Below are 25,903 nucleotides of genomic sequence, written 5' to 3'. Positions count from 1 at the left end.
TATTAACTTTCACTGTTATGCTGATGACACCCAACTCTACATGCCCCTAAAGCTGACCAACACGCCGGATTGTAGTCAGCTGGAGGCGTGTCTTAATGAAATTAAACAATGGATGTCCGCTAACTTTTTGCAACTTAATGCCCAAAAAACGGAAATGCTGATTATCGGTCCTGCTAGACACCGACCTCTATTTAATAATACAACTTTAACATTTGACAACCAAATAATAAAACAAGGTGACTCTGTTAAAAAATCTGGGTATTATCTTCGACCCAATTCTCTCCTTTGAGGCACACATTAAAAGCGTTACTAAAACGGCCTTCTTTCATCTCCGTAATATCGCTAAAATTCGCTCCATTTTGTCCACTTAAGACGCTGAGATCATTATCCATGCTTTTGTTACGTCTCGTCTCGATTACTGTAACGTATTATTTTCGGGTCTCCCCATGTCTAGCATTAAAAGATTACAGTTGGTACAAAATGCGGCTGCTAGACTTTTGACAAGAACAAGAAAGTTTGATCACATTACGCCTGTACTGTATATACTTTATATACATATATACATACATATATACCTGTACTGGCTCACCTGCACTGGCTTCCTGTGCACTTAAGATGTGACTTTAAGGTTTTACTACTTACGTATAAAATACTACACGGTCTAGCTCCAGCCTATCTTGCCGATTGTATTGTACCATATGTCCCGGCAAGAAATCTGCCTTCAAAAGACTCCGGCTTATTTGTGATTCCTAGAGCCCAAAAAAAGTCTGCGGGCTATAGAGCGTTTTCCGTTCGGGCTCCAGTACTCTGGAATGCCCTCCCGGTAACAGTTCGAGATGCTACCTCAGTAGAAGCATTTAAGTCTCACCTTAAAACTCATCTGTATACTCTAGCCTTTAAATAGACCTCCTTTTTAGACCAGTTGATCTGCCGCTTCTTTTCTTTCTCCTATGTCCCCCCCTCCCTTGTGGAGGGGGTCCGGTCCGATGACCATGGATGAAGTACTGGCTGTCTGGAGTCGAAACCCAGGATGGACCGCTCGTCGGGACCCAGGATGGACCGCTCGCCTGTGTATCGATTGGGGACATCTCTTCGCTGCTGATCTGCCTCCGCTTGAGATGGTCTCCTGTGGACGGGACTCTCGCTGCTGTCTTGGATCCGCTTTGAACTGAACTCTCGCGGCTGTGTTGGAGCCACTATGGATTGAACTTTCACAGTATCATGTTAGACCCGCTCGACATCCATTGCTTTCGGTCCCCTAGAGGGGGGGGGGGGTTGCCCACTTCTGAGGTCCTCTCCAAGGTTTCTCATAGTCAGCATTGTCACTGGCGTCCCACTGGATGTGAATTCTCCCTGCCCACTGGGTGTGAGCTTTCCTTGCCCTTTTGTGGGTTCTTCCGAGGATGTTGTAGTCGTAATGATTTGTGCAGTCCTTTGAGACATTTGTGATTTGGGGCTATATAAATAAACATTGATTGATTGATTGATCTCTTTGCTCAGTTGTCGCCTGCACATCATAACACCACCATTACCCCCCTCCCCCTCCCGACCCCCCCTACCTCCCCGCCAGGGTGTGCCATGGGGCTGAAACACTAAGAGGAGAGGATGAGAGCAGCAATCGTCATGTAGAAAAGCATGCGATGAAACACAAACGACGACAGGCGTGAAGGATTCAAAGGTTGGGAAAAGTCGAGTTGCTATCAAACACGCCGCCATTACTTTCCAAAAGATGAGGCCTCGTTATCTGCGGGGTTAAGTTATGTCACATTGGAACCACCGCATTCAAAACATGATTATCCTACTTTTCAACAATTGGCCACATTTCCGCGTCAAAGTTTGAGCGTGTGAGCCAGACTGACTTGAAAGATCTCACACAGTTCAGTGGGCGCCATTAAACACCACACTGGATCGTTACGTGGACGGAAGCCAGAAGCAGTGAAGTTGTCACCTTGTGTAAATGGTGAATAAAAACAGAATGCAATGATTTGCAAATCCTTTCCAACTTATATTCAATGGAATAGACTGCGAAGGCAAGATATTTCATGTTCACACTGAGAAACTTGGTTGCCAATAATCATGAACTTAGAATTTCATGCAGCAACACATTGCAAACAAGTTGTCACAGGGGGCATTTTTACCAGTGTGTTACATGGCCTTTCCTTTTAAGGACACCTAGTGAAGGTTTGGGAACTAAGGAGACACATTTTGAAGTGGAATTATTTCCATTCTTGCTTGATGTGCAGCTTAAGTTGTTCTCTGTTGTGGTATTTTAGCCTTCATAATGCGCCAGACTCTTTACGATGAAACACGCTGTTGTAATATGTGGCTTGGCATTGTCTTACTGAAATAAGCAAGGGCGTCCATGATAACGTTGCTTGGATGACAACATATGTTGTTCCAAAACCTGTATGTACCCATCCATCCATCCATTTTCTACCGCTTATTCCATTTCGGGTCGCGGGGGGCGCTGGCGCCCATCTCAGCTCCAATCGGGCGGAAGGCGGGGTACACCCTGGACAAGTCACCACCTCATCGCAGGGCCAACACAGATGGACAGACAACATTCACACTCACATTCACACACTAGGGACCATTTTAGTGTTGCCAATCAACCTATCCCCAGGTGCATGTCTTTGGAGGTGGGAGGGGCCTATCCCCAGGTGCATGTCTTTGGAGGTGGGAGGGGCCTATCCCCAGGTGCATGTCTTTGGAGGTGGAGGAAGCCGGAGTACCCGGAGGGAACCCACGCATTCACGGGGAGAACATGCAAAGTCCACACAGAAAGATCCCGAGCCTGGATTTGAACCCAGGACTGCAGGAACTTCGTATTGTGGGGCAGACGCACTAACCCCTCTGCCACCGGTGAAGCCCTCCTGTATGTACCTTTCAGCATTAATTGGTGCCTTCACAGATGTGTAAGTTACCCATGCCTTGGGCACTAATACACCCCCATACCATCACACATGCTGGCTTTTCAACCTAGTTCCTATAACAATCCGGATGGTTCTTTTCCTCTTTGGTCCAAAAGACACCATGTCCACAGTTTCTTAAACAATTTTAAATGTGGACTCATCAGACCATAGACCACTTTTGCACTCAGCATCAGTCCATCTTAGATGAGCAAGGACCCAGCAAAGCCGGTGGCGTTTCTGGGTGTTGTTGATAAATGGCTTTCAATTTGCAAAGTAGAGTTTTAACTTACACTTACAGATGTAGCGACCAACTGTAGTTACTGACAGTGGTGATATCCTTTGATGCAGTAACGGGTCTCTGTAGTGGTATTTTAGCCTTCATAATGCGCCAGACATTTTCTATTGGAACAGGTCTGGACTACAGGCAGGCCAGTCTAGTACCCGCACTCTTTTTCTATGAAACCACGCTGTTGTAACATGTGGCTTGGCCTTGTCTTACTGAAATAAGCAGAGGCGTCCATGATAACGTTGCTTGAATGACAACATAAGTTGTTCCAAAACCTGTATGTACCTTTCAGCATTAATGGTGACTTCACAGATGTGTAAGTTACCCATGCCTTGGGCACTAATACACCCCCAAACCATCACACACGCTGGCTTTTCAACCTAGTTCCTATAACAATCGGATGGTTCTTTTCCTCTTTGGTCCAAAAGACTCCATGTCCACGGTTTCTTAAACAATTTTAAATGTGGATTCATCAGACCATGACCACTTTTGCACTCTGCATCAGTCCATCTTAGATGAGCAAGGACCCAGCAAAGCCGGCGGCGTTTCTGGGTGTTGTTGATAAATGGCTTTCAATTTACGGCGTGGCCGTGCGCAACCCGAGGGTCCCTGGTTCAAATCCCACCTAGTACCAACCTCGTCACGTCCGTTGTGTCCTGAGCAAGACACTTCACCCTTGCTCCTGATGGGTGCTGGTTGGCGCCTTGCATGGCAGCTCCCTCCATCAGTGTGTGAATGTGTGTGTGAATGGGTAAATGTGGAAGTAATGTCAAAGCGCTTTGAGTACCTTGAAGGTAGAAAAGCGCTATACATGTACAACCCATTTATTTAATTTAATTTGCAAAGTAGAGTTTTAACCAACTGTAGTTACTGACAGTGGTGATATCCTTTACACACTGATGTCACTTTTTGATGCAGTAACGCCTAAAGGGATCCAAGGTCACGGTCATTCAATGTTACGTGCAGTGATTTCTCTATATTCTCTGAACATGTTGATGATATTACAGACCACAGATGGTGAAATCCCTAAAGTCCTTTCAGTAGCTGGTTGACAAATGTTGTTCTTAAACTGTTTGATGGATTAATTGATTGATTGAAACTTTTATTAGTAGATTGCACAGTTTAGTACAAGTTTTTCAACTTGTTTAAGTCAGGGTCTACGCGTTGAACGATTTGCTCACGCGTTTGCTGACAAAGTGGTGACCCTCGCCCCAATTCTTGTTTGTGAATGAGTGAGCATTTCATGGAAGCTGCTTTTATACCCAATCATGGCACCCACCTGTTCCCAATGAGCCTGTTCACCTGTGGGATGTTCCAAATAAGTGTTTGATGAGCATTCCTCAACTCTCTCAGTCTTTTTTGCCACTTGTGCCAGCTTTTTTTAAAACATGTTGCTGGCATCAAATTCCAAATGAGCTACTATTTGCAAAAAAAAAAAAAAAATTCGACCAGCTCCAACATTAAGTATCTGTCACAAGAGTGAAGTGAAGTGAATTATATTTATATAGCGCTTTTCTCTAGTGACTCAAAGCGCTTTACAGAGTGAAACCCAATATCTAAGTTACATTTAAACCAGTGTGGGTGGCACTGGAGCAGGTGGGTAAAGTGTCTTGCCAAGACACAACAGCAGTGACTAGGATGGCGGAAGCGGGAATCGAACCTGCAACCCTCAAGTTGCTGGCACGGCCGCTCTACCAACCGAGCTATACCGCCCCAAGAGTGGTCTCAGCTCATTGCAGGGTTGTTCTCCCGGGATGCAGAACGGACAACTATGGACAAAGCGTGAAGCTAGGAGTATGATTCGTTGTCATAAATCATAGTTTCAACCAAAAACAGGAAACCAACAAAAGGAAAGTGTGCCGTTCGCACGAGAAGCTAAAGAAACCACAACTTAACACTGGAATCATGAACTAGTTGTGGCATGAACAAACGAGACTTATGTGGACCAGGCATGAAGCAAACAACGACGCCAGGCAGACTGACTGGCAAAGGCAGGCTTAAATAATGCCTCTGATTAGACACAGGTGAGTGTCCTGAACACCAGAGGCAGGTGAAAACAATAAGCAGCCGTGGCAACCAAACCAAACTCAGAGGTGTCACAAACAGGAACTAAAAGAGTCCAAAACTAACAGAAAAATAACAAAAACATGATCCGGACCAAGGATCATGACAGTATCTTGTCTATGCAGTCTATTCCATTGATTATAAGGTAAAAAAGGATTTGCAAATCATTTTATTCTGTTTTTATTCACCATTTACACAAGGTGACAACTTCACCGGTTTTGGGTTTTGTATTAAGTACGTCTTTATTATTATGGTGTGTCCAATACAATCCAATCAACTTTATTTAAACAACATAAATGCACAACAATATTAAAATGTCCTTAGCTCCGCCAATGACTTAATACAAAATAAAACCATCCATCCATCCATTTTCTGCCGCTTATTCCCGTTCGGGGTCGCGGGGGGCGCTGGCGCCTATCTCAGCTACAATCGGGCGGAAGGCGGGGTACACCCTGGACAAGTCGCCACCTCATCACAGGGCCAACACAGATAGACAGACAACATTCACACACTAGGGTCAATTTAGTGTTGCCAATCAACCTATCCCCAGGTGCATGTCTTTGGAAGTGGGAGGAGCCTATCCCCAGGTGCATGTCTTTGGAGGTGGGAGGAAGCCGGAGTACCCGGAGATAACCCACGCATTCACGGGGAGAACATGCAAACTCCACACAGAAAGATCCCGAGCCTGGATTCGAACCCAGGACTGCAGGACCTTCGTATTGTGAGGCAGACGCACTAACCCCTCTGCCACCGTGAAGCCCTAATAAAACCAATATAAAAATAATAAATAAATATGATTAAAAATGTTTTTTAAAGGACCCTAGTGTGTGAATGTGAGTGTGAATGTTGTCTATCTGTGTTGGCCCTGCGATGAGGTGGCGACTTGTCCAGGGTGTACCCCGCCTTCCGCCCGATTGTAGCTGAGATAGGCGCCACCGCCCCCCGCGACCCCGAAAGGGAATAAGCGGTAGGAAATGGATGGATTAAAAATGCTTTTTAAAGGACCCTAGTGTGTGAATGTGAGTGTGAATGTTGTCTGTCTATCTGTGTTGGCCCTGCGATGAGGTGGTGACTTGTCCAGGGTGTACCCCGCCTTCCGCCCGATTGTAGCTGAGATAGGCGCCACCGCCCCCCGCGGCCCCGAAAGGGAATAAGCGGTAGAAAATGGATGGAAAATGGACGGATGTTTTTTAAAGGGTAAAACCAATTAAAACAATGAATAAAAAAATCAAAAAAAAAAAAAAAAAAAAAGGGAAAAAAAAGGGTGTTGCATTTGTAAAGTTTGGTTGAATTACCGTGTCATTTTTTGGGTTGATTTATTTAATTAAATGAGGAGATGAAACTATTAGAGAACACCTTTTAGTGAACCAGCGCAGGTAATTAAGCATGAATTGATGAAAGTTGAGAAACTTATTGGGGTGTCACCATTTAGTGCTCAATTGTACGGAATATGTACTGTAATAAAAGATTTAAATCAATCAATCAATTAATGGTCAAAGACTACCACAATGTATCTCGTATTGTTTGTGATGACTGAGCTCAAAAAGCATTCTTACTACCAGGTAACGGCAGACCATAATACATGCAACTGTAAAATATTATCTGCCCAGCCATCAGTTTTGAGACACTGCTTGTGCTGCAAATCAATAGTTGCTACACGTGTTGTGGAAGATATAATGTGGTGAGTTTACACAGACAATGTTGTTTTACTGGTGCTGCTTTTGTATCAAACACAACATTTGGAAATGAGTGGACGTGAGATTGCCTTCAATGGACTCGGCGTGAATCCCAGGGCAAACATGCTGTTAAATATCTGCTCTCAACGTTCCTGCATACACTCTTGCAGGAAAACAATGATATGCAATTTGTTTTCCCCTTTTCTCTTTCACCTGAGTGCAATGTGCCAGGTGGACATCAGGAGTCAAGACCCACAGGCGCATTCGTCTTTTTCAACCACTGTGCCGCGGCACGCTAGTGTGCCGTGGGAGATATCGTAATTTCTCCTGTTTGGTTAAAAATAGTTCTTGGCAAACCTGTAATTATAGTCTGCAAATGAGGGGTTGTACTTGTATAGCGCTTTTCTACCTTCAAGGTACTTTGACACTACTTCCACATTCACACACTGATGGAGGGAGCTGCCATGCAAGGTGCTAACCGGCACCCATCAGGAGCAAGGGTGAAGTGTCTTGCTCAGGACACAACAGACATGACGAGGTTGGTACTAGGTGGGGATTGAACCAGGGACCCCTTCGGGTTGCCGCGCGGCCACTCTCCCCACTGCGCCATGCCGCCCCCGCATGATGTGATGTTGTTGTTGAGTGTCAGATTAACCCTGTAATACTCTTCCATATCAGTAGGTGGCAGCCGGTAGCTAATTGCTTTGTAGATGTTCGGAAACAGCGGGAGGCAGGGTGCAGGTAAAAAGGTATCTAATGCTTAAAGCAAAAATGGACAAAAGGTGAGTGCCCCCTAAGAAAGGCATTGAAGTGTGGGGAAGGATATGCAGAACCAAACTAAAACCGAACTGGCTACAATGTGATTGTGTGTGTATATGTATATATATATGTATATATGTGTGTGTACATATGTATATATGTAAGTGTGTGTGAATTTAAATGTATTATATATAGACAATATATAGCAGCAACCACTGAATTGAATTATATTATATATATTATTGTATTATATATTGTATATATATATATTGTATATGTATGGGGGTGGGACCTAATAAGTTTACTTCTTCCCACTCCCTTTTGAGCCAATTTTGACATCTACAAAAGATTAGTCACATGTAATGTTTTCAATGTAGGTGTAAAAATAATCCATCCATCCATTTTCTACCGCTTATTCCCTATAATGTATCTATATATTTCTTTTGTATTTTATGTCATTCTCTTGTTTTGTTTGCATGGCTCAAAATAAACCCATTCATTCATTCAAAACACAATGCTGGACGACAGCAAAGACTTACTGTGGAGCAAAGACGGCGTCCGCAAAGTACATCGATCAATAAATCAATGTTTATTTCCATAACCCTAAATCACGAGTGTCTCAAAGGGCTGCACAAGCCACAACAACATAAACACGACGATTAAAACAACTGAAATAGTCTTGATTGCTATAAAAAAAGTCAATGCGTGGAATATCGTTCAAATGACGACATGAAACTGCTACAGGAAAACACCAAAAATGGAGAAAAAGCCACCGAAATAGAAATGCCAGACCAGAAGTAAAATACTACAGGAAAACAGCCAAAAACTCCAAATAAGTCACGGCGTGATGTGACAGGTGTTGAATTACTTTGAGACATTTTTTTATCAGGGATCTTATGTTTAAAAAACCTATATTATAGGTAGTGGGCTGTTTTAGGGAATTTTTTATCCAATTATCCGTAGTAGCAATATTAATAATGTTGTGTTTATTCTGCGTAGTGCACTTAAAATAATTATGACCATATCTAGGAATTGATATGATGGGAATTCTCCGATTGTTTGCTTGGTGCTTTGATAAACTGAACGCATCATATACATGGTACTATATTGTGATGTTATGAGCCAGGGAAAAAAAGAACTACCCAACCCAGCATGCAACAGGAGTGACAAGCATGGTTGTGTCGCCATGACGGCATCTTGTATGTTGTGATATGCACGCTCTGAAAGCAAACGTTAAGAACTCAGCCAACACTCCTGGTCTGCATTATTCATAAATAGACAGACAACACATATACTCCGCTGCTTCACAGGCCGCTGGATGTAGCCGGCAAAGTATTCCCATGCTAGCTAGCCGGTCTAATTCAGTCCAAAACGGCCCGATCTATCCACATTCAGAATTGTCTGGCGGTCGTAAGTGATCCCGGAGTGACCACGCTGTAAGCCAGCCATGAAATTTGCAGAATTGTCCGGTATTTTTGCCAAATGTTCCATCTTTACCAAGAGCCCCTCGACGCCATCTTGTTAAGAAAAGGCGTCAACAAAATAAAAGCATGTAAACAACATACGCAAATGTGCGATAAAATAATTGTCGGCGTTAATAGATTGATGAGTTAACTCATAATTAACGCATTAATTTGCCCACCCCTAATATATATATATATATATATATATATATATATATATATATATATATAAGGATGCAACACAACAAGATGTGTAAAAAGTGAAGTGCTGTGAATGCAGTGTACATCAACAGAGTGTGGAGATATTTATAGACACAGCAGCGACGTTTGACTGATCCTGACTCACATAAAGATGCCACATTCCAAAGTTGTTGTTGTCAGTGAAACCTTTCAGTTGTATATTCGGCACGGGCAACAACTCTTGAAAATACTTATGAGATCCAAATACGTTGCAGCTGCTTTAGACTAATGGGAACTAGTTGAACATCATCTGCTCTTTGATGTCAATTGACTTCCAAGTTGTTTTGAAATCCAAACATATTTTCTCTCCCAATCACAAGCTCTGTTCTTTATTTAACATTGAAGTTTTTAAAGTTGTAAGAAACATTTTAAGGTGCTCTGGTCCAACAAGATCAGTATAATTCGACTAAAAAAGGTCAAATAAAAAAACTAGTGACATACAAACACAACGTTGTGAACATCATGTTTGTTCCTGAAATTATTACGTTGTGCTGTGAAGATTGCAATAAAAAAAAAAAAATGCCTGTTTTGATTCTCTAAATCAGGGGTCTACAACTTTCAACACTGTTAGAGCTACTTTGACAAAAAGAAAGAAGAGGTGAGGCATCGAAGTTTCATTTACAGTATTTTCCGGACTATAAGGCGCACTTAAAATCCTTTCATTTTTTCAAAACTCGACAGTGCGCCTTGTAACCCGGTGTGCCCGATGTACAGAATCATTTTGGTTGTGCTTACCGACCTCAAAGCTATTTCAATTGGTACGTGGCGTAATGATAAGTGTGACCAGTAGATGAAATTAAACAATGGATGTCCGCTAACTTTTTGCAACTTAACGCCCAAAAAAACGGAAATGCTGATTTTCGGTCCTGCTAGACACCGACCTCTATTTAATAACACAACTTTAACATTTGACAACCAAATAATAAAACAAGGTGACTCTGTAAAAAATCTGGGTATTATCTTCGACCCAACTCTCTCCTTTGAGTCACACATTAGAAGCGTTACTAAAACAGCCTTCTTTCATCTCCGTAATATCGCTAAAATTCGCTCCATCTTGTCCACCAAAGACGCCGAGATCATTATCCATGCGTTTGTTACGTCTCGTCTCGATTACTGTAACGTATTATTTTGGGGTCTCCCCATGTCTAGCATTAAAAGATTACAGTTGGTACAAAATGCGGCTGCTAGACTTTTGACAAGAACAAGAAAGTTTGATCACATTACGCCTGTACTGGCTTCCTGTGCACTTAAGATGTGACTTTAAGGTTTTACTACTTACGTATAAAATACTACACGGTCTAGCTCCAGCCTATCTTGCCGATTGTATTGTACCATATGTCCTGGCAAGAAATCTGCGTTCAAAAGACTCCGGCTTATTAGTGATTCATAGAGCCCAAAAAAAGTCTGCGGGCTATAGAGCGTTTTCCGTTCGGGCTCCAGTACTCTGGAATGCCCTCCCGGTAACAGTTCGAGATGCTACCTCAGTAGAAGCATTTAAGTCTCACCTTAAAACTCATCTGTATACTCTAGCCTTTAAATAGACCTCCTTTTTAGACCAGTTGATCTGCCGCTTCTTTTCTTTTTTCTCCTATGTCTCCCCCTCCCTTGTGGAGGGAGTCCGGTCCGATGACCATGGATGAAGTACTGGCTGTCAAGAGTCGAGACCCAGGATGGACCGCTCGCCTGTGTATCGGTTAGGGACATCTCTACGCTGCTGAACCGCCTCCGCTTGAGATGGTTTCCTGTGGACGGGACTCTCGCTGCTGTCTTGGATCCGCTTTGAACTGAACTCTCGCGGCTGTGTTGGAGCCACTATGGATTGAACTTTCACAGTATCATGTTAGACCCGCTCGACATCCATTGCTTTCGGTCCCCTAGAGGGGGGGGTTGCCCACATCTGAGGTACTCTCCAAGGTTTCTCATAGTCAGCATTGTCACTGGCGTCCCACTGGATGTGAATTCTCCCTGCCCACTGGGTGTGAGTTTTCCTTGCCCTTTTGTGGGTTCTTCCGAGGATGTTGTAGTCGTAATGATTTGTGCAGTCCTTTGAGACATTTGTGATTTGGGGCTATATAAATAAACATTGATTGATTTCAGTCATGTTATTCATTTTTGAATCGTGATCTATGTTTGAATATGTTTTTGTTAGACTGAAAATAAACTGAACTGAACTGAACCTAATATATTATGGTAAGAGTCATTCAAATAACTAGAACATACAGAACATGCTATACCTTTACCAAACTATCTCTCACTCCTAATCCATAAATCCCATCAAATCTTATACGTCTAGTCTCTTACGTGAATGAAATAAATAAAATTATTTGACATTTTACGGTAATGTGTTAATAATTTCACACATAAGTCGCTCCTGAGTATAAGTCGCACCCCCGGCCAAACTATGAAAAAAGCTGCGACTGATAGTCAGTCTCCACACTTATTGTATGATAACTAGGGATTGGTAATTTAACAATGGCTTCAAAGAGTGGGATCAATACCGCCGGACACTTGTTTAGGATGTGTTCACAAGCCAAGCGCGGCAGTGGCGCACCGCGTCTCTCCCGGGGTGTGTTCAACATGTGATCCACTCCACTCAATGAAGACAAACTCCATTAGTCTTAAAATACCTCAAGTCTTTTCACGTCCTGCGGGAGATAAAGATGTGTGTATGCCGCCCACCTGCTGATCTAATAAGAGCTTGATAGAGTTTTATTGATCGGGCCACGGCGTGCACTGAGGCAGCGCTTGAAGCTTTCAGACGGTGTCTGCATCTGGTCTGCATCTCTATGCCCGTCTGGATGTGTTGTCTCTCTCTCTCACTCTGCTGCTTGCTCTCACTCACTCTCTTTTCCCCTTTCTCCGTAGATGCAAGGAGAGCGCAGCCAACTCATCATCCGCGGGCCATTGGTCAGGAACTTGGACAAGTTGCTGAACTACGAAGGGATCATTAAGGGAAAGCCAATGAGCCCTCGGAGCCACACCGGCTATTGAGGCATTCCAGCACACGGCCACATTTTCATCGACACTTTGGATGTAATCCGGCTGACTCCGACTGATGTCCCTGCTTGACCCCTACCCCTTCAGCTCCTCAGGGGGCTGAGCCACCCTGCCAAAGAGTATGGGCAGGAGAGTGGCCGACCCGACCAATCCAGTACCCGCACTGGGAGTTCCCCTAGCGGTGGGGCGATGGGGCCCGCTGTGCAGTGTCGGGGTGCAGACGTCTCCCGGGCTGCGGACTCTCTCTTCCATCAAAAGACACGTCAGCCGAGCGGCCAACCCGCAGCGAGCCCTCACCGTGGCGACGGGCGCGACGCAGTCAGGAGGCGTTATCTCAAGTGACGGCAACGGTCTGCCCCTGTCCAAGGAGACGTCTCAGAACGAAATCAACAAACTGACACAGGATGACATGGGGTCACAAGGGTCAGGCAGTGGTGTTTACTGCCAGATAAAAGCCATACGGACCAATGCTAAAGACTCCAGAGGTAAAAGGATAGCGAGGTACACCAATGGCAGCGTGGTGGGCTCCGACATGCTGGGGGGAGTCTGCAGTGAAGCCCCAGAAGTCAAGGACGAGAGTCAGGAGAAGAGAAGAGTGCAGTCTCTACGTGGGGAGCGACACCGCTCGGTGGTGAAGACGGGGAATGTTTGTACGACCGCCCACGTCACCCCGCCCCGGCCCTGTCGGATGGCCACCGCCTCCTCGCCGCAGCTCTGTGGAACGTGCGGGCGTAGACGCTCGCAGCTCACCCAGTGCACAGGCGCATGTCGGAGGAGGGCTGCGCCTCAGATATCTTCCAGCCAGACTTTACCTCACCCCGTATGGAAGCGGGGCGTGGCCCAGAACTCCTCAAAGAAGGAGTGCACTTTGGACGGCAAAAAGCAAGAGACGTCAGTGAAGACCAACAGTCGAATCCCGCAACTGTCGCACACCATACCAAAAACGCACAACTCGCACTCCAGCAGTGCAGCGCCTACTCAGAATAAGACGAGGCACCAGCAGAGCCGGCCGCGTTCAGCCGAGTTTACACACTGCAAGGACTCGGCCACACAAACCGCAGACTCACAGACCGGCAGGACTGTCACACACCCGCAGACTACAGCGCCAACAGACAAGCATGATCAACTTCAGCACACAAATTCAAAACCTCCAGACCCTTCCGATCATACAAAATGTAGCAAGCCCCCGGCTCTCCCTGCGAAAAACTCCCCGAAGTCGACTTCTTCCAAACCATCTGGCCTTTTAGCTCACAGCAAAAACCCCCAGGAGACGGCGGGCAGTCCCAAACTCAACTCTTCTAAAGACACCAAACTGATGAACTACACAAATCAGAAGAGCAAATCTTTAGACGACCAGACTTCGCCTTGCAAGACTCACAAGACGGCGCAATGCAACGGCGCTCCAGGGGGACTACTACTGGGGACTGGGAGCGCCCCTGGTGGCCTGGAGGGCAAGTTACAGAGCGTGGAGGAGAACCTGGTGTCCAATCAGGAGAAGATCAAGGTGCTCCTTAATGTCATTCAAGACCTGGAGAAGAGCAAGGCCTTCAGCGAAGGGTGAGACAACGTTACTGACTTGGAAATTGCATTGGAGAGGGCCTTGAGAGTAAGGCCTTGGGCATATTTCAAAAAAACTTATATTTTTGTCTTTTTTTTGTTTTTTTTTAAACTGAGCTTTCAGAAAGCCGCAATGAGGAATGAAAAAAATGTTCAGCAAAAAAGGCCGTGTTTCACCTTAACACAAGCATCGATAGAAAATCATGCAAAGGTTCGATTTTTTTCGATGAGATTTAAAAGGTGAAACTAATAATTAATACCAAAGGGGAATTTCACTTTTTTGGGGGGAAAGTTTTCCTATCACTCACAATCATTGTGAGAGACGTGACGATTAGATGTTCAATAATGGCTTTTTTGCCGATATCCGATATTCCGATATTGTCCAACTCTTAATTATAGATTCCGATATTAACCGATCATGATATAACACATTATTATGCTTAATTTTGTTGTGATGCCCCGCTGGATGCATTAAACAATGTAACAAGGTTTTCCAAAATAAATCAACTCAAGTTATGGAAATAATGAATAATAAATGCCATATTTATTATTGAAGTCATAAAGTGCATTATTTTTTTTTACATGCCTCAAAACAGAAGCTTGGAATTTGGGACTTGCTCTCTCTGAGAAAGCATGAGGAGGTTGAGGTGGGGGGGGGGGGTCAGGGGTACGCGGCGTGTATATAGTAGCGTCCCAGAAGAGTTAGTGCTGCAAGGGGTTCTGGGTATTTGTTCTGTTGTGTTTATGTTGTGTTACGGTGCGGATGTTCTCCCGAAATGTGTTTGTCATTCTTGTTTGGTGTGGGTTCAAAGTGAGGCGCATATTTGTAACAGTGTTAAAGTTGTTTATACGGCCACCCTCAGTGTGATCTGTATGGCTGTTGACCAAGTATGCCTTGCATTCACTTGTTAAGGTTTATTGGCGCCCTGTACTTCTCTCTACGTCCGTGTACCACTCCGTAAAGCGGCGTTTTAAATTTTGTTGTGATGCCCGCTGGATGCATTAAACAATGTAACAAGATTTTCCAAAACAAATCAACTCAAGTTATGGAAATAATGAATAATAAATGCCATATTTATTATTGAAGTCATTTTTTTTAACATGCCTCAAAACAGCAGCTTGGAATTTGGGACTTGCTCTCTCTGAGAAAGCATGAGGAGGTGGAGGTGGGGGGGTCAGGGGTACGCGGCGTGTATATAGTAGCGTCCCAGAAGAGTTAGCGCTGCAAGGGGTTCTGGTTATTTTTTCTGTTGTGTTTATCTTGTGTTACGGTGCGGATGTTCTCCCGAAATGTGTTTGTCATTCTTGTTTGGTGTGGGTTCAAAGTGAGGCACATATTTGTAACAGTGTTAAAGTTGTTTATACGGCCACCCTCAGTGTGATCTGTATGGCTGTTGATCAAGTATGCCTTGCATTCACTTGTTAAGGTTTATTGGCGCCCTGTACTTCTCTCTACGTCCGTGTACCACTCCGTAAAGCGGCGTTTTAAATTTTGTTGTGATGCCCCGCTGGATGCATTAAACAATGTGACAAGGTTTTCCAAAACAAATCAACTCAAGTTATGGAAATAATGAATAATAAATGCCATATTTATTATTGAAGTCCTTTTTTTAACATGCCTCAAAACAGCAGCTTGGAATTTGGGACTTGCTCTCTCTGAGAAAGCATGAGGAGGTGGAGGTGGGGGGGTCAGGGGTACGCGGCGTGTATATAGTAGCGTCCCATAAGAGTTAGTGCTGCAAGGGGTTCTGGTTATTTTTTCTGTTGTGTTTGTCTTGTGTTACGGTGCGGATGTTCTCCCGAAATGTGTTTGTTCTTTTTGTTTGGTGTGGGTTCACAGTGTGGCGCATATTTGTAACAGTGTTAAAGTTGTTTATACGGCCACCCTCAGTGTGATCTGTATGGGTGTTGACCAAGTATGCCTTGCATTCACTTGTTAAGGTTTATTGGCGCTTTGTACTTCTCTCTACGTCCGTGTACCACTCCGTAAAGCGGCGTTTTAAATTTTGTTGTGATGCCCCGCTGGATGCATTAAACAATGTAACAAGGTTTTCCAAAACGAATCAACTCAAGTTATGGAAATAATGAATAATAAATGCCATATTTATTATTGAAGTCATTTTTTTTAACATGCCTCAAAACAGCAGCTTGGAATTTGGGACATGCTCTCTCTGAGAAAGGATGAGGAGGTGGAGGTGGTGGGGTGAGGGGTACGCGGCGTGTATATAGTAGCGTCCCAGAAGAGTTAGTGCTGCAAGGGGTTCTGGTTATTTTTTCTGTTGTGTTTATGTTGTGTTACGGTGTGGATGTTCTCCCGAAATGTGTTTGTCCTTTTTGTTTGGTGTGGGTTCACAGTGTGGCGCATATTTGTAACAGTGTTAAAGTTGTTTATACGGCCACCCTCAGTGTGACCTGTATGGCTGTTGACCAAGTATGCCTTGCATTCACTTGTTAAGGTTTATTGGCGCCCTGTACTTCTCTCTACGTCCGTGTACCACTCCGTAAAGCGGCGTTTTAAATTTTGTTGTGATGCCCCGCTGGATGCACTAAACAATGTGACAAGGTTTTCCAAAATAAATCAGCTCAAGTTATGGAAATAATGAATAATAAATGCCATATTTATTATTGAAGTCATTTTTTTTGACATGCCTCAAAACAGCAGCTTGGAATTTGGGACTTGCTCTCTCTGAGAAAGCATGAGGAGGTTGAGGTGGGGGGGTCAGGGTTACGCGGCGTGTATATAGTAGTGTCCCAGAAGAGTTAGTGCTGCAAGGGGTTCTGGGTATTTGTTCTGTTGTGTTTCTGTTGTATTACGATGGGGATGTTCTCCCGAAATGTGTTTGTCCTTTTTGTTTGGTGTGGGTTCAAAGTGAGGCGCATATTTGTAACAGTGTTAAAGTTGTTTATACGGCCACCCTCAGTGTGACCTGTATGGCTGTTGACCAAGTATGCCTTGCATTCACTTGTGTGTGAAAGGCCATAGATATTATGTGACTGTCGTGTCTTTTTGATCATGTCTTGTTTGGCTATGTTCTGTTGACCTTTGGACTCTTTAAAGTTCCTGTTTTTTTTTCCACTCCCTAGTTTTGTCGCCATGGTTACTCATTGTGTCCACCTGTCTCTGATTAGTGCTCACCTGCTTACCGATCACTAATCAGAGGCCGAATTTAAGCTCGTCTTTGCCACCCAGTGGCCCTGGCCTCATTGTGTCCTTTTCATGCTCTAAAATTCATGCCAGTGTTTTCATGCCAAAGTCCATGCTGCTATTGTCTAGCCACAGTAAGTATTTTTTTGTTTGATGTCCAAAGTTTAGTCTTAGTGTTAGTTTGGTTTCTTTCATCAAGTTGTGCTTTCACCTTTTCTGAGTTAAAGATGAAATCATGTTTATACCCGCACGCCATGTCCCAGGTAGTCCGTCTGCTTTCCGATACTGCATTTTAAAACATTTATCAGCCGATAATATCGGACATCTCTAATTTATATTTTATATAGCAGGGGTCACCAGGTCGCCCGTAAGGACCAGATGTTCTAAAAATAGCTCAAATAGCAGCACTTACCATTGAGCTGCCTCTATTTTTTTTAATTGTATTTATTTACTAGCAAGCTGGCCTCGCTTTGCTCGACATTTTTAATTCTAAGAGAGACAAAACTCAAATAGAATTTGAAAATCCAAGAAAATATTTTAAAGACTTGGTCTTCACTTGTTTAAATAATTTTTTTTTTTTACATCGCTTCTTATAACTTTCAGAAAGACAATTTTAGAGAAAAAATTCAACCTTGAAAATTATTTAACCTTTTTACCTTTTAAATTCCTTCCTCTTCTTTCCTGACAATTTAAATCAATGTTTAAGTACATTTATTTTTTTAGTGTAAAGAATAATAAATAAATATTAATTTAATTATTTATCTTAGCATCTGTTTTTTCGATGAAGAATATTTGTGAAATATGTCTTATTATGATTAAAATAAAAATAAAAATATTCTGGCAAATCTGTAGAATCAAATTTAAATCTTATTTCAAAGTCTTTTGGATTTATTTTTACATTTCTGTTCTGGAAAATCTAGAAGAAATAAGGATTTGTTTTTGTTAGAAATATAACTTGGTCCAATTTGTTATATATTCTAACAAAGTGCAGATTGGATTTTAACCTATTTAAAGCATGTCATCAAAAATATATATTTATTGTGAGAAATCATTAAGATTCTCAGTGTTTCCACAAAGATAAACATCATTAATTATTAATAATAACATAGAGTAAAGGTAAAATGAGAAAATTGGCTATTTCTGGCAATTTATTGAAGTGTGTATCAAACTGGTAGCCCTTTGCATTAATCAGTACCCAAGAAGTAGCTCTTGCTTTCAAAAAGGTTGGTATACTTTTAATTGTTCATATGTTAATGAGAACTAAAGGTAAGTCCATTACAGTGTGCAGTATCTACTCTACAACTGTATTTTCACAAGACACTTTTTGAAAAGCTTTTTGTGTGGCGATGAGGTTTGAAATGTCATGCCTGTAAAGTCCGCAGGCGTGTTGCTTCCCTCCATCTCAGTTCCTGTGTCCTTATACCTCATCTACCTTACAAGGGGTGCAGTCGCCATGGTAACAGACATGTATTGACCCTGGTCGGATCCTCAATCTTTCTCCAGTTAATTATTTGATTCCTAAATCCATCTATTCGATACACCCCACTTATTACCGAACGGCCTTACGCTTTTTATTTAAGCCACTTTTGTGTCCTCTCATCCTTCATCTTCTATTCTGTAACCTGCACACAAAACTCTACTTTCCATCTTTCCATCTGCTCTGCTGTGATTCATCTCCTCCCTCTTCCTCTTCCTCTCCACCTTGTTACGCTCTCACTTCAACTCTCAGGAACGACTTCCTCCGCAATGTTTCTTCCCTCGGGCCTCGCATTTAACTGCCGTTCATGCGCTCCTCCTTAATCCGGGCTGAGCTCCCAGACCGACATGACACCGCCACAAACCTCGACACCAGTGACGCAGTCCTTGTCTGCGACCAGCAGAGGCACTGTTGAGTCCGTCTCGACTACAAAATCAGCAAAGTTGTCACGTTGTGTAAATCAATCAATCAATCAATCAATCAATCAATGTTTATTTATATAGCCCCAAATCACAAATGTCTCAAAGGACTGCACAAATCATTACGACTACAACATCCTCGGAAGAACCCACAAAAGGGCAAGGAAAACTCACACCCAGTGGGCAGGAAGAATTCACATCCAGTGGGACGCCAGTGACAATGCTGACTATGAGAAACCTTGGAGAGGACCTCAGATGTGGGCAGTTTTTTTTCAGTTTGGCCAGGGGTGCGACTTATACTCAGGAGCGATTTATGTGTGAAATTATTAACACATTACCGTAAAATATCAAATAATTGTATTTATTTCATTCACGTAAGAGACTAGACGTATAAGATTTCATGGGATTTATGGATTAGGAGTGAGAGATAGTTTGGTAAAGGTATAGCATGTTCTATATGTTATAGTTATTTGAATGACTCTTACCATAATATGTTAGGTTCAGTTTATTTTCAGTCTAACAAAAACATATTCAAACATAGATCACGATTCAAAAATGAATAACATGACTGAAACAGGCAGAAGCAAAAAAGCTTATATGCCCAACATAAAATTTTTTACATTCAATTAAGTTACCTTTTCTATCAATCAATCAATCAATGTTTATTTATATAGCCCCAAATCACAAATGTCTCAAAGGACTGCACAAATCATTACGACTACAACATCCTCGGAAGAACCCACAAAAGGGCAAGGAAAACTCACACCCAGTGGGCAGGGAGAATTCACATCCAGTGGGACGCCAGTGACAATGCTGACTATGAGAAACCTTGGAGAGGACCTCAGATGTGGGCAACCCCCCCCCCCTCTAGGGGACCGAAAGCAATGGATGTCGAGCGGGTCTAACATGATACTGTGAAAGTTCAATCCATAGTGGCTCCAACACAGCCGCGAGAGTTCAGTTCAAAGCGGATCCAAGACAGCAGCGAGAGTCCCGTCCACAGGAAACCATCTCAAGCGGAGGCGAATCAGCAGCGTAGAAATGTCCCCAACCGATACAGGCGAGCGGTCCATCCTGGGTCTCGACTCTGGACAGCCAGTACTTTATCCATGGTCATCGGACCGGACCCCCTCCACAAGGCAGGGGGGGGCATAGGAGAAAGAAAAGAAGCGGCAGATCAACTGGTCTAAAAAGGAGGTCTATTTAAAGGCTAGAGTATACAGATGAGTTTTAAGGTGAGACTTAAATGCTTCTACTGAGGTAGCATCTCGAACTGTTACCGGGAGGGCATTCCAGAGTACTGGAGCCCGAACGGAAAACGCTCTATAGCCCGCAGACAAATGGTAAATAAAAACCGAATACAATGATTTGCAAATCCTTTCCAGCTTATCTTCAATTGAATCGACTGCAAATACAAGATATTTCACGTTTGAACTGAGAAACTTAAAATTGTTTGTGAAAATTATCATCAAGTTAGAATTTAATGGCAGCAACACATTGCAAAAATGTGGTCACAGGGGCATTTTTACCAGTGTGTTACATGGCCTTTCCTTTTAACAACACTTAGTAAACGTTTGGGAACTGAGGACACACATTTTTGAAGCTTTTTAGATGGAATTATTTCCCATTCTTGCTTGATGTACAGCTTAAGTTGTTCAACAGTCCAGGGTGTCTGTTGTGGTATTTTAGGCTTCGTAATGCACCACACATTTTCAATAGGAGGCAGGCCAGTCTAGTACTCACACTCTTTAACTACAAAGCCACACTGTTGTAACACGTGGCTTGGCATTGTCCTGCTGAAATAAGCAGGGGCGCCCATGATAACATTGCTTGGATGACAACCTATGTCGTTCCAAAACCTGTATGTACCTTTCAGCATTAATGGTGCCTTCACAGATGTGTAAGTTACCCATGCCTTGGGCACTAATACACCCCCATACCATCACACACGCTGTATAACAATATGGATGGTTTGTTTCCTCTTTCTCCCAGAGGACACAAAATCCAGAGTTTCCAAAACAAATTTGAAATGTGGACTGGTCAGACCACAGAACACTTTTCCACTTTGCATCAGTCCATCTTAGATGAGCCGGCAGCGTTTCTGGGTGTTGTTGGTAAATGGCTTTCGCTTTGCATAGTAGAGTTTTAACTTGCACTTACAGATGTAGCGACAAACTGTAGTTACTGACAGTGGTTTTCTGAAGTATTCCTGAGCCCATCTGGTGATATCCTTTACACACTGATGTCATTTTTTGATGCAGTACCGCCTGAGGGCCGAACATCACTGGCATTGCCGTTCATGTCACGTGATTTCTCCAGATTCTCTGAAACTTTTGATGATATTACGGATCGTAGATGGTGAAATCCCTAAATTCCTTGTAATAGCTTGTTAAGAAATGTTGTTCTTAAACTGTTGGACAATTTGCTCAGGCATTTGTTGACAAAGTGGTGACCCTCGACCCATCCTTGTTTGTGAATGACTGAGCATTTCATGGAAGCTGCTTTTATACCCAATCATGGCACCCACCTGATTCCAATGAGCCTGTTCACCTGTGGGATGTTCCAAATAAGTGTTTGATGAGCCTTCCTCGACTTTATCAGTCTTTGTTGCCACTTGTGCCAGCTTTTTTGAAACATGTTACAAGCATCAAATTCCTAATGAGCTAATATTTGCCAAAAATAAAATTGACCAATTGGAACGTTAAATGTTATGATCCGATGCCCGGATCATATTCTGATTGGATTTTTGAGTCACTTGTGTTTTCTGGCAGTTTTGGACTCCTTCGGTTCCTGTTTGTGCACCTCTGAGTTGGTTAACATAGTTACTTATTATTTTCACCTGCCGCTTGTTCTGGATGCGCACCTGTTTTGTAATCACTGACATTATTTAAGCCTGCCTTCTCCAGTCAGTCAGTCTGGCTTCCTAATTGTCAATACGCAACAGATGACGACTTTTGTTACCTGCTAGTTCCCTTGCTAGCTCCCATGCTAGCCCCTTTTTTTTTTGCCTTCTGTGCTTTGAGCACGTTTTTCTTTTACTGTAACGACTGAGTCACATAGTGGTGCGGAGTTTGTTCTCCCAGGAATGCAGATGGGCTGCGGACGCAGCATGAAGGTAGGAACAAATAATTTATTTAAAAATAAGTCAGACCTTAAGAAAAAGAAACGTGGTCAAAGCTTAAAAGGCAAAAAAACAAAGCAGCTAGCGTGGGAGCTAGCGAGGAAACTAGCAGGTCACAAAAGTCGTCATCTGTTGCGTATCGCAAATTAGGAAATCGAGAAGGTAGGCTTAAATAATGTCAGTGATTACTAGCAGGTCACAAAAGTCGTCATCTGTTGCGTATTGCAAATTAGGAAGTCGAGAAGGCAGGCTTAAATAATGTCAGTGATTACAAAACAGGTGCTCATCCGGAAAAAGTGGCAGGTGAAAAAAATAAGAAACTAGGGTAACCAACTTGGAACCAAAGGAGTCCAAAACCAACAGAAAACACAAGTGACTCAAAAATCCAATCAGAATATGATCCGGGCAGCGGATCATAACATTTAAATATCTTGTCTTTGCAGTTCATTCAATTGAATACAGGTTGAAAAGGATTTGCATATCATTGTATTCTGTTTTTATTTACATGTAAATTTCACTAGTTTTTTTTTTTTTTTAAATTCAACCATTAATTTAGGCCAAAACATGCTTTAATTTGTTTGTCTTAAAAAAAAAACGCAATGTAGTGAAGCCGCGAGGAACTTCACAGATAACATTATTATACGACATTACTGTTGCAGGTTTCCATCTATAGCGTGTCCACCTAAACCTCTTTTTAACACCGGACCGCCTTCTTCGCTCTCGGGATAGACAGATGTCCCGCGCAGCAGGCTAATCCCTATCAGATTACATTTGTGAAATGCAATTAAATGGTTAAGGCTCCTAAACTGAGTGCAGTGCCGGCGTGTGAGTGGCATGGACATTTAGCAACTTTTGAAGTGGCAGAGAAACATTTGGGAATAGGGCAAGAGATGTCAAGGAGGAGGAGAGTGCAAGTAAGGTCAGGCGTGATGTTGGCCTACAGCCATGGAGGCTGTGACCCGGCAGACCGGAGTTACAGTAGTAGTCTACAAGACAGCCATGGAGGCTGTGACCCGGCAGACAGGAGTTACAGTAGTAGTCTACAAGACAGCCATGGAGGTTGTGACCCAGCAGACAGGAGTTACAGTAGTAGTCTACAAGACAGCCATGGAGGTTGTGACCCGGCAGACAGGAGTTACAGTAGTAGTCTACAAGACAGCCATGGAGGTTGTGACCCAGCAGACAGGAGTTACAGTAGTAGTCTACAAGACAGCCATGGAGGCTGTGACCCCAGCAGACAGGAGTTACAGTAGTAGTCTACAAGACAGCCATGGAGGTTGTGACCCCAGCAGACAGGAGTTACAGTAGTAGTCTACAAGACAGCCATGGAGGCTGTGACCCGGCAGACAGGAGTTACAGTAGTAGTCTACAAGACAGCCATGGAGGTTGTGACCCCAGCAGACAGGAGTTACAGTAGTAGTCTACAAGACAGCCATGGAGGTTGTGACCCAGCAGACAGGAGTCACAGTAGTAGTCTACAAGACAGCCATGGAGGCTGTGACCCGGCAGACAGGAGTTACAGTAGTAGTCTACAAGACAGCCATGGAGGTTGTGACCCCAGCAGACAGGAGTTACAGTAGTAGTCTACAAGACAGCCATGGAGGTTGTGACCCAGCAGACAGGAGTTACAGTAGTAGTCTACAAGACAGCCATGGAGGTTGTGACCCCAGCAGACAGGAGTTACAGTAGTAGTCTACAAGACAGCCATGGAGGTTGTGACCCCAGCAGACAGGAGTTACAGTAGTAGTCTACAAGACAGCCATTGAGGTTGTGACCCAGCAGACAGGAGTTACAGTAGTAGTCTACAAGACAGCCATGGAGGTTGTGACCCAGCAGACAGGAGTTACAGTAGTAGTCTACAAGACAGCCATGGAGGTTGTGACCCCAGCAGACAGGAGTTACAGTAGTAGTCTACAAGACAGCCATTGAGGTTGTGACCCAGCAGACAAGAGTTACAGTAGTAGTCTACAAGACAGCCATGGAGGTTGTGACCCAGCAGACAGGAGTTACAGTAGTAGTCTACAAGACAGCCATGGAGGTTGTGACCCAGCAGACAGGAGTTACAGTAGTAGTCTACAAGACAGCCATGGAGGTTGTGACCCCAGCAGACAGGAGTTACAGTAGTAGTCTACAAGACAGCCATGGAGGTTGTGACCCCAGCAGAGAGGAGTTACAGTAGTAGTCTACAAGACAGCCATGGAGGTTGTGACCCAGCAGACAGGAGTTACAGTAGTAGTCTACAAGACAGCCATGGAGGTTGTGACCCGGCAGACAGGAGTTACAGTAGTAGTCTACAAGACAGCCATGGAGGTTGTGACCCAGCAGACAGGAGTTACAGTAGTAGTCTACAAGACAGCCATGGAGGTTGTGACCCCAGCAGACAGGAGTTACAGTAGTAGTCTACAAGACAGCCATGGAGGTTGTGACCCAGCAGACAGGAGTTACAGTAGTAGTCTACATGACAGCCATGGAGGTTGTGACCCAGCAGACAGGAGTTACAGTAGTAGTCTACAAGACAGCCATGGAGGTTGTGACCCAGCAGACAGGAGTTACAGTAGTAGTCTACATGACAGCCATGGAGGTTGTGACCCAGCAGACAGGAGTTACAGTAGTAGTCTACAAGACAGCCATGGAGGTTGTGACCCAGCAGACAGGAGTTACAGTAGTAGTCTACAAGACAGCCATGGAGGTTGTGACCCAGCAGACAGGAGTTACAGTAGTAGTCTACAAGACAGCCATGGAGGTTATGACCCCAGCAGACAGGAGTTACAGTAGTAGTCTACAAGACAGCCATGGAGGTTGTGACCCAGCAGACAGGAGTTACAGTAGTAGTCTACAAGACAGCCATGGAGGCTGTGACCCAGCAGACAGGAGTTACAGTAGTAGTCTACAAGACAGCCATGGAGGTTGTGACCCCAGCAGACAGGAGTTACAGTAGTAGTCTACAAGACAGCCATGGAGGCTGTGACCCCAGCAGACAGGAGTTACAGTAGTAGTCTACAAGACAGCCATGGAGGTTGTGACCCAGCAGACAGGAGTTACAGTAGTAGTCTACAAGACAGCCATGGAGGTTGTGACCCCAGCAGACAGGAGTTACAGTAGTAGTCTACAAGACAGCCATGGAGGTTGTGACCCAGCAGACAGGAGTTACAGTAGTAGTCTACAAGACAGCCATGGAGGTTGTGACCCAGCAGACAGGAGTTACAGTAGTAGTCTACAAGACAGCCATGGAGGTTGTGACCCAGCAGACAGGAGTTACAGTAGTAGTCTACAAGACAGCCATTGAGGTTGTGACCCGGCAGACAGGAGTTACAGTAGTAGTCTACAAGACAGCCATGGAGGTTGTGACCCAGCAGACAGGAGTTACAGTAGTAGTCTACAAGCAATCAATGGCTCCCACTGCAATGTCCAATATTATTGCTTTATGGCTTGACTTATGATGCTCCTTGATAGTAAATTTCACATAAAAGTGATGCTAACCATTTCAAAACAAGTTAAATGGCTCCTAATTTAGCAGTGGACGTATGCAGTACTGCAAACACAAACTATACGATGCAAAACCAAAGCCATGTATCAACAACACCCAGAAAAATCCCACATTTCCCACAATACCAACATTTCCAGGCAGTTCCCATTGAAATGAATGTGACATTTTTCCAAACTGCACAATTCCCACATTTTTCAACCTATTCAAAGCATTCCAACATCAACACATTCCACTCATCCTGGACATGAGAACTGACACATTTCCAAGTTCCAAACCAAATTCTGGTTTTCCTGGAAATTC

At 43.7% G+C, this 25,903-nt stretch overlaps 2 protein-coding genes across 2 annotated transcripts in view; one reads left to right on the top strand and one right to left on the bottom strand.

Annotated features, from left to right (window-relative positions):
• The window catches only part of LOC133552549 (dedicator of cytokinesis protein 2-like), a 393,779-nt gene that overhangs the window by 146,633 nt on the left and 221,243 nt on the right, over window positions 1-25,903 (bottom strand). The gene's annotated exons all lie outside the window — the stretch shown is intronic.
• Window positions 1-25,903, top strand: part of LOC133552550 (uncharacterized) — a 77,197-nt gene that overhangs the window by 26,164 nt on the left and 25,130 nt on the right. Inside the window, exon 2 of the mRNA XM_061899790.1 lies at window positions 12,266-13,954. Coding sequence (XP_061755774.1) covers window positions 12,519-13,954 — 1,436 coding nt within the window. The 5' untranslated portion in view covers window positions 12,266-12,518. The remainder of the gene's footprint in view (window positions 1-12,265; window positions 13,955-25,903) is intronic.

Source organism: Nerophis ophidion, linkage group LG05 (assembly GCF_033978795.1).
Source record: "Nerophis ophidion isolate RoL-2023_Sa linkage group LG05, RoL_Noph_v1.0, whole genome shotgun sequence".
NCBI lineage: Eukaryota > Metazoa > Chordata > Actinopteri > Syngnathiformes > Syngnathidae > Nerophis > Nerophis ophidion.
The sequence above is the reverse complement of the archived record's forward strand: the minus strand, read 5'-3'. Positions and strand labels throughout refer to the sequence as shown.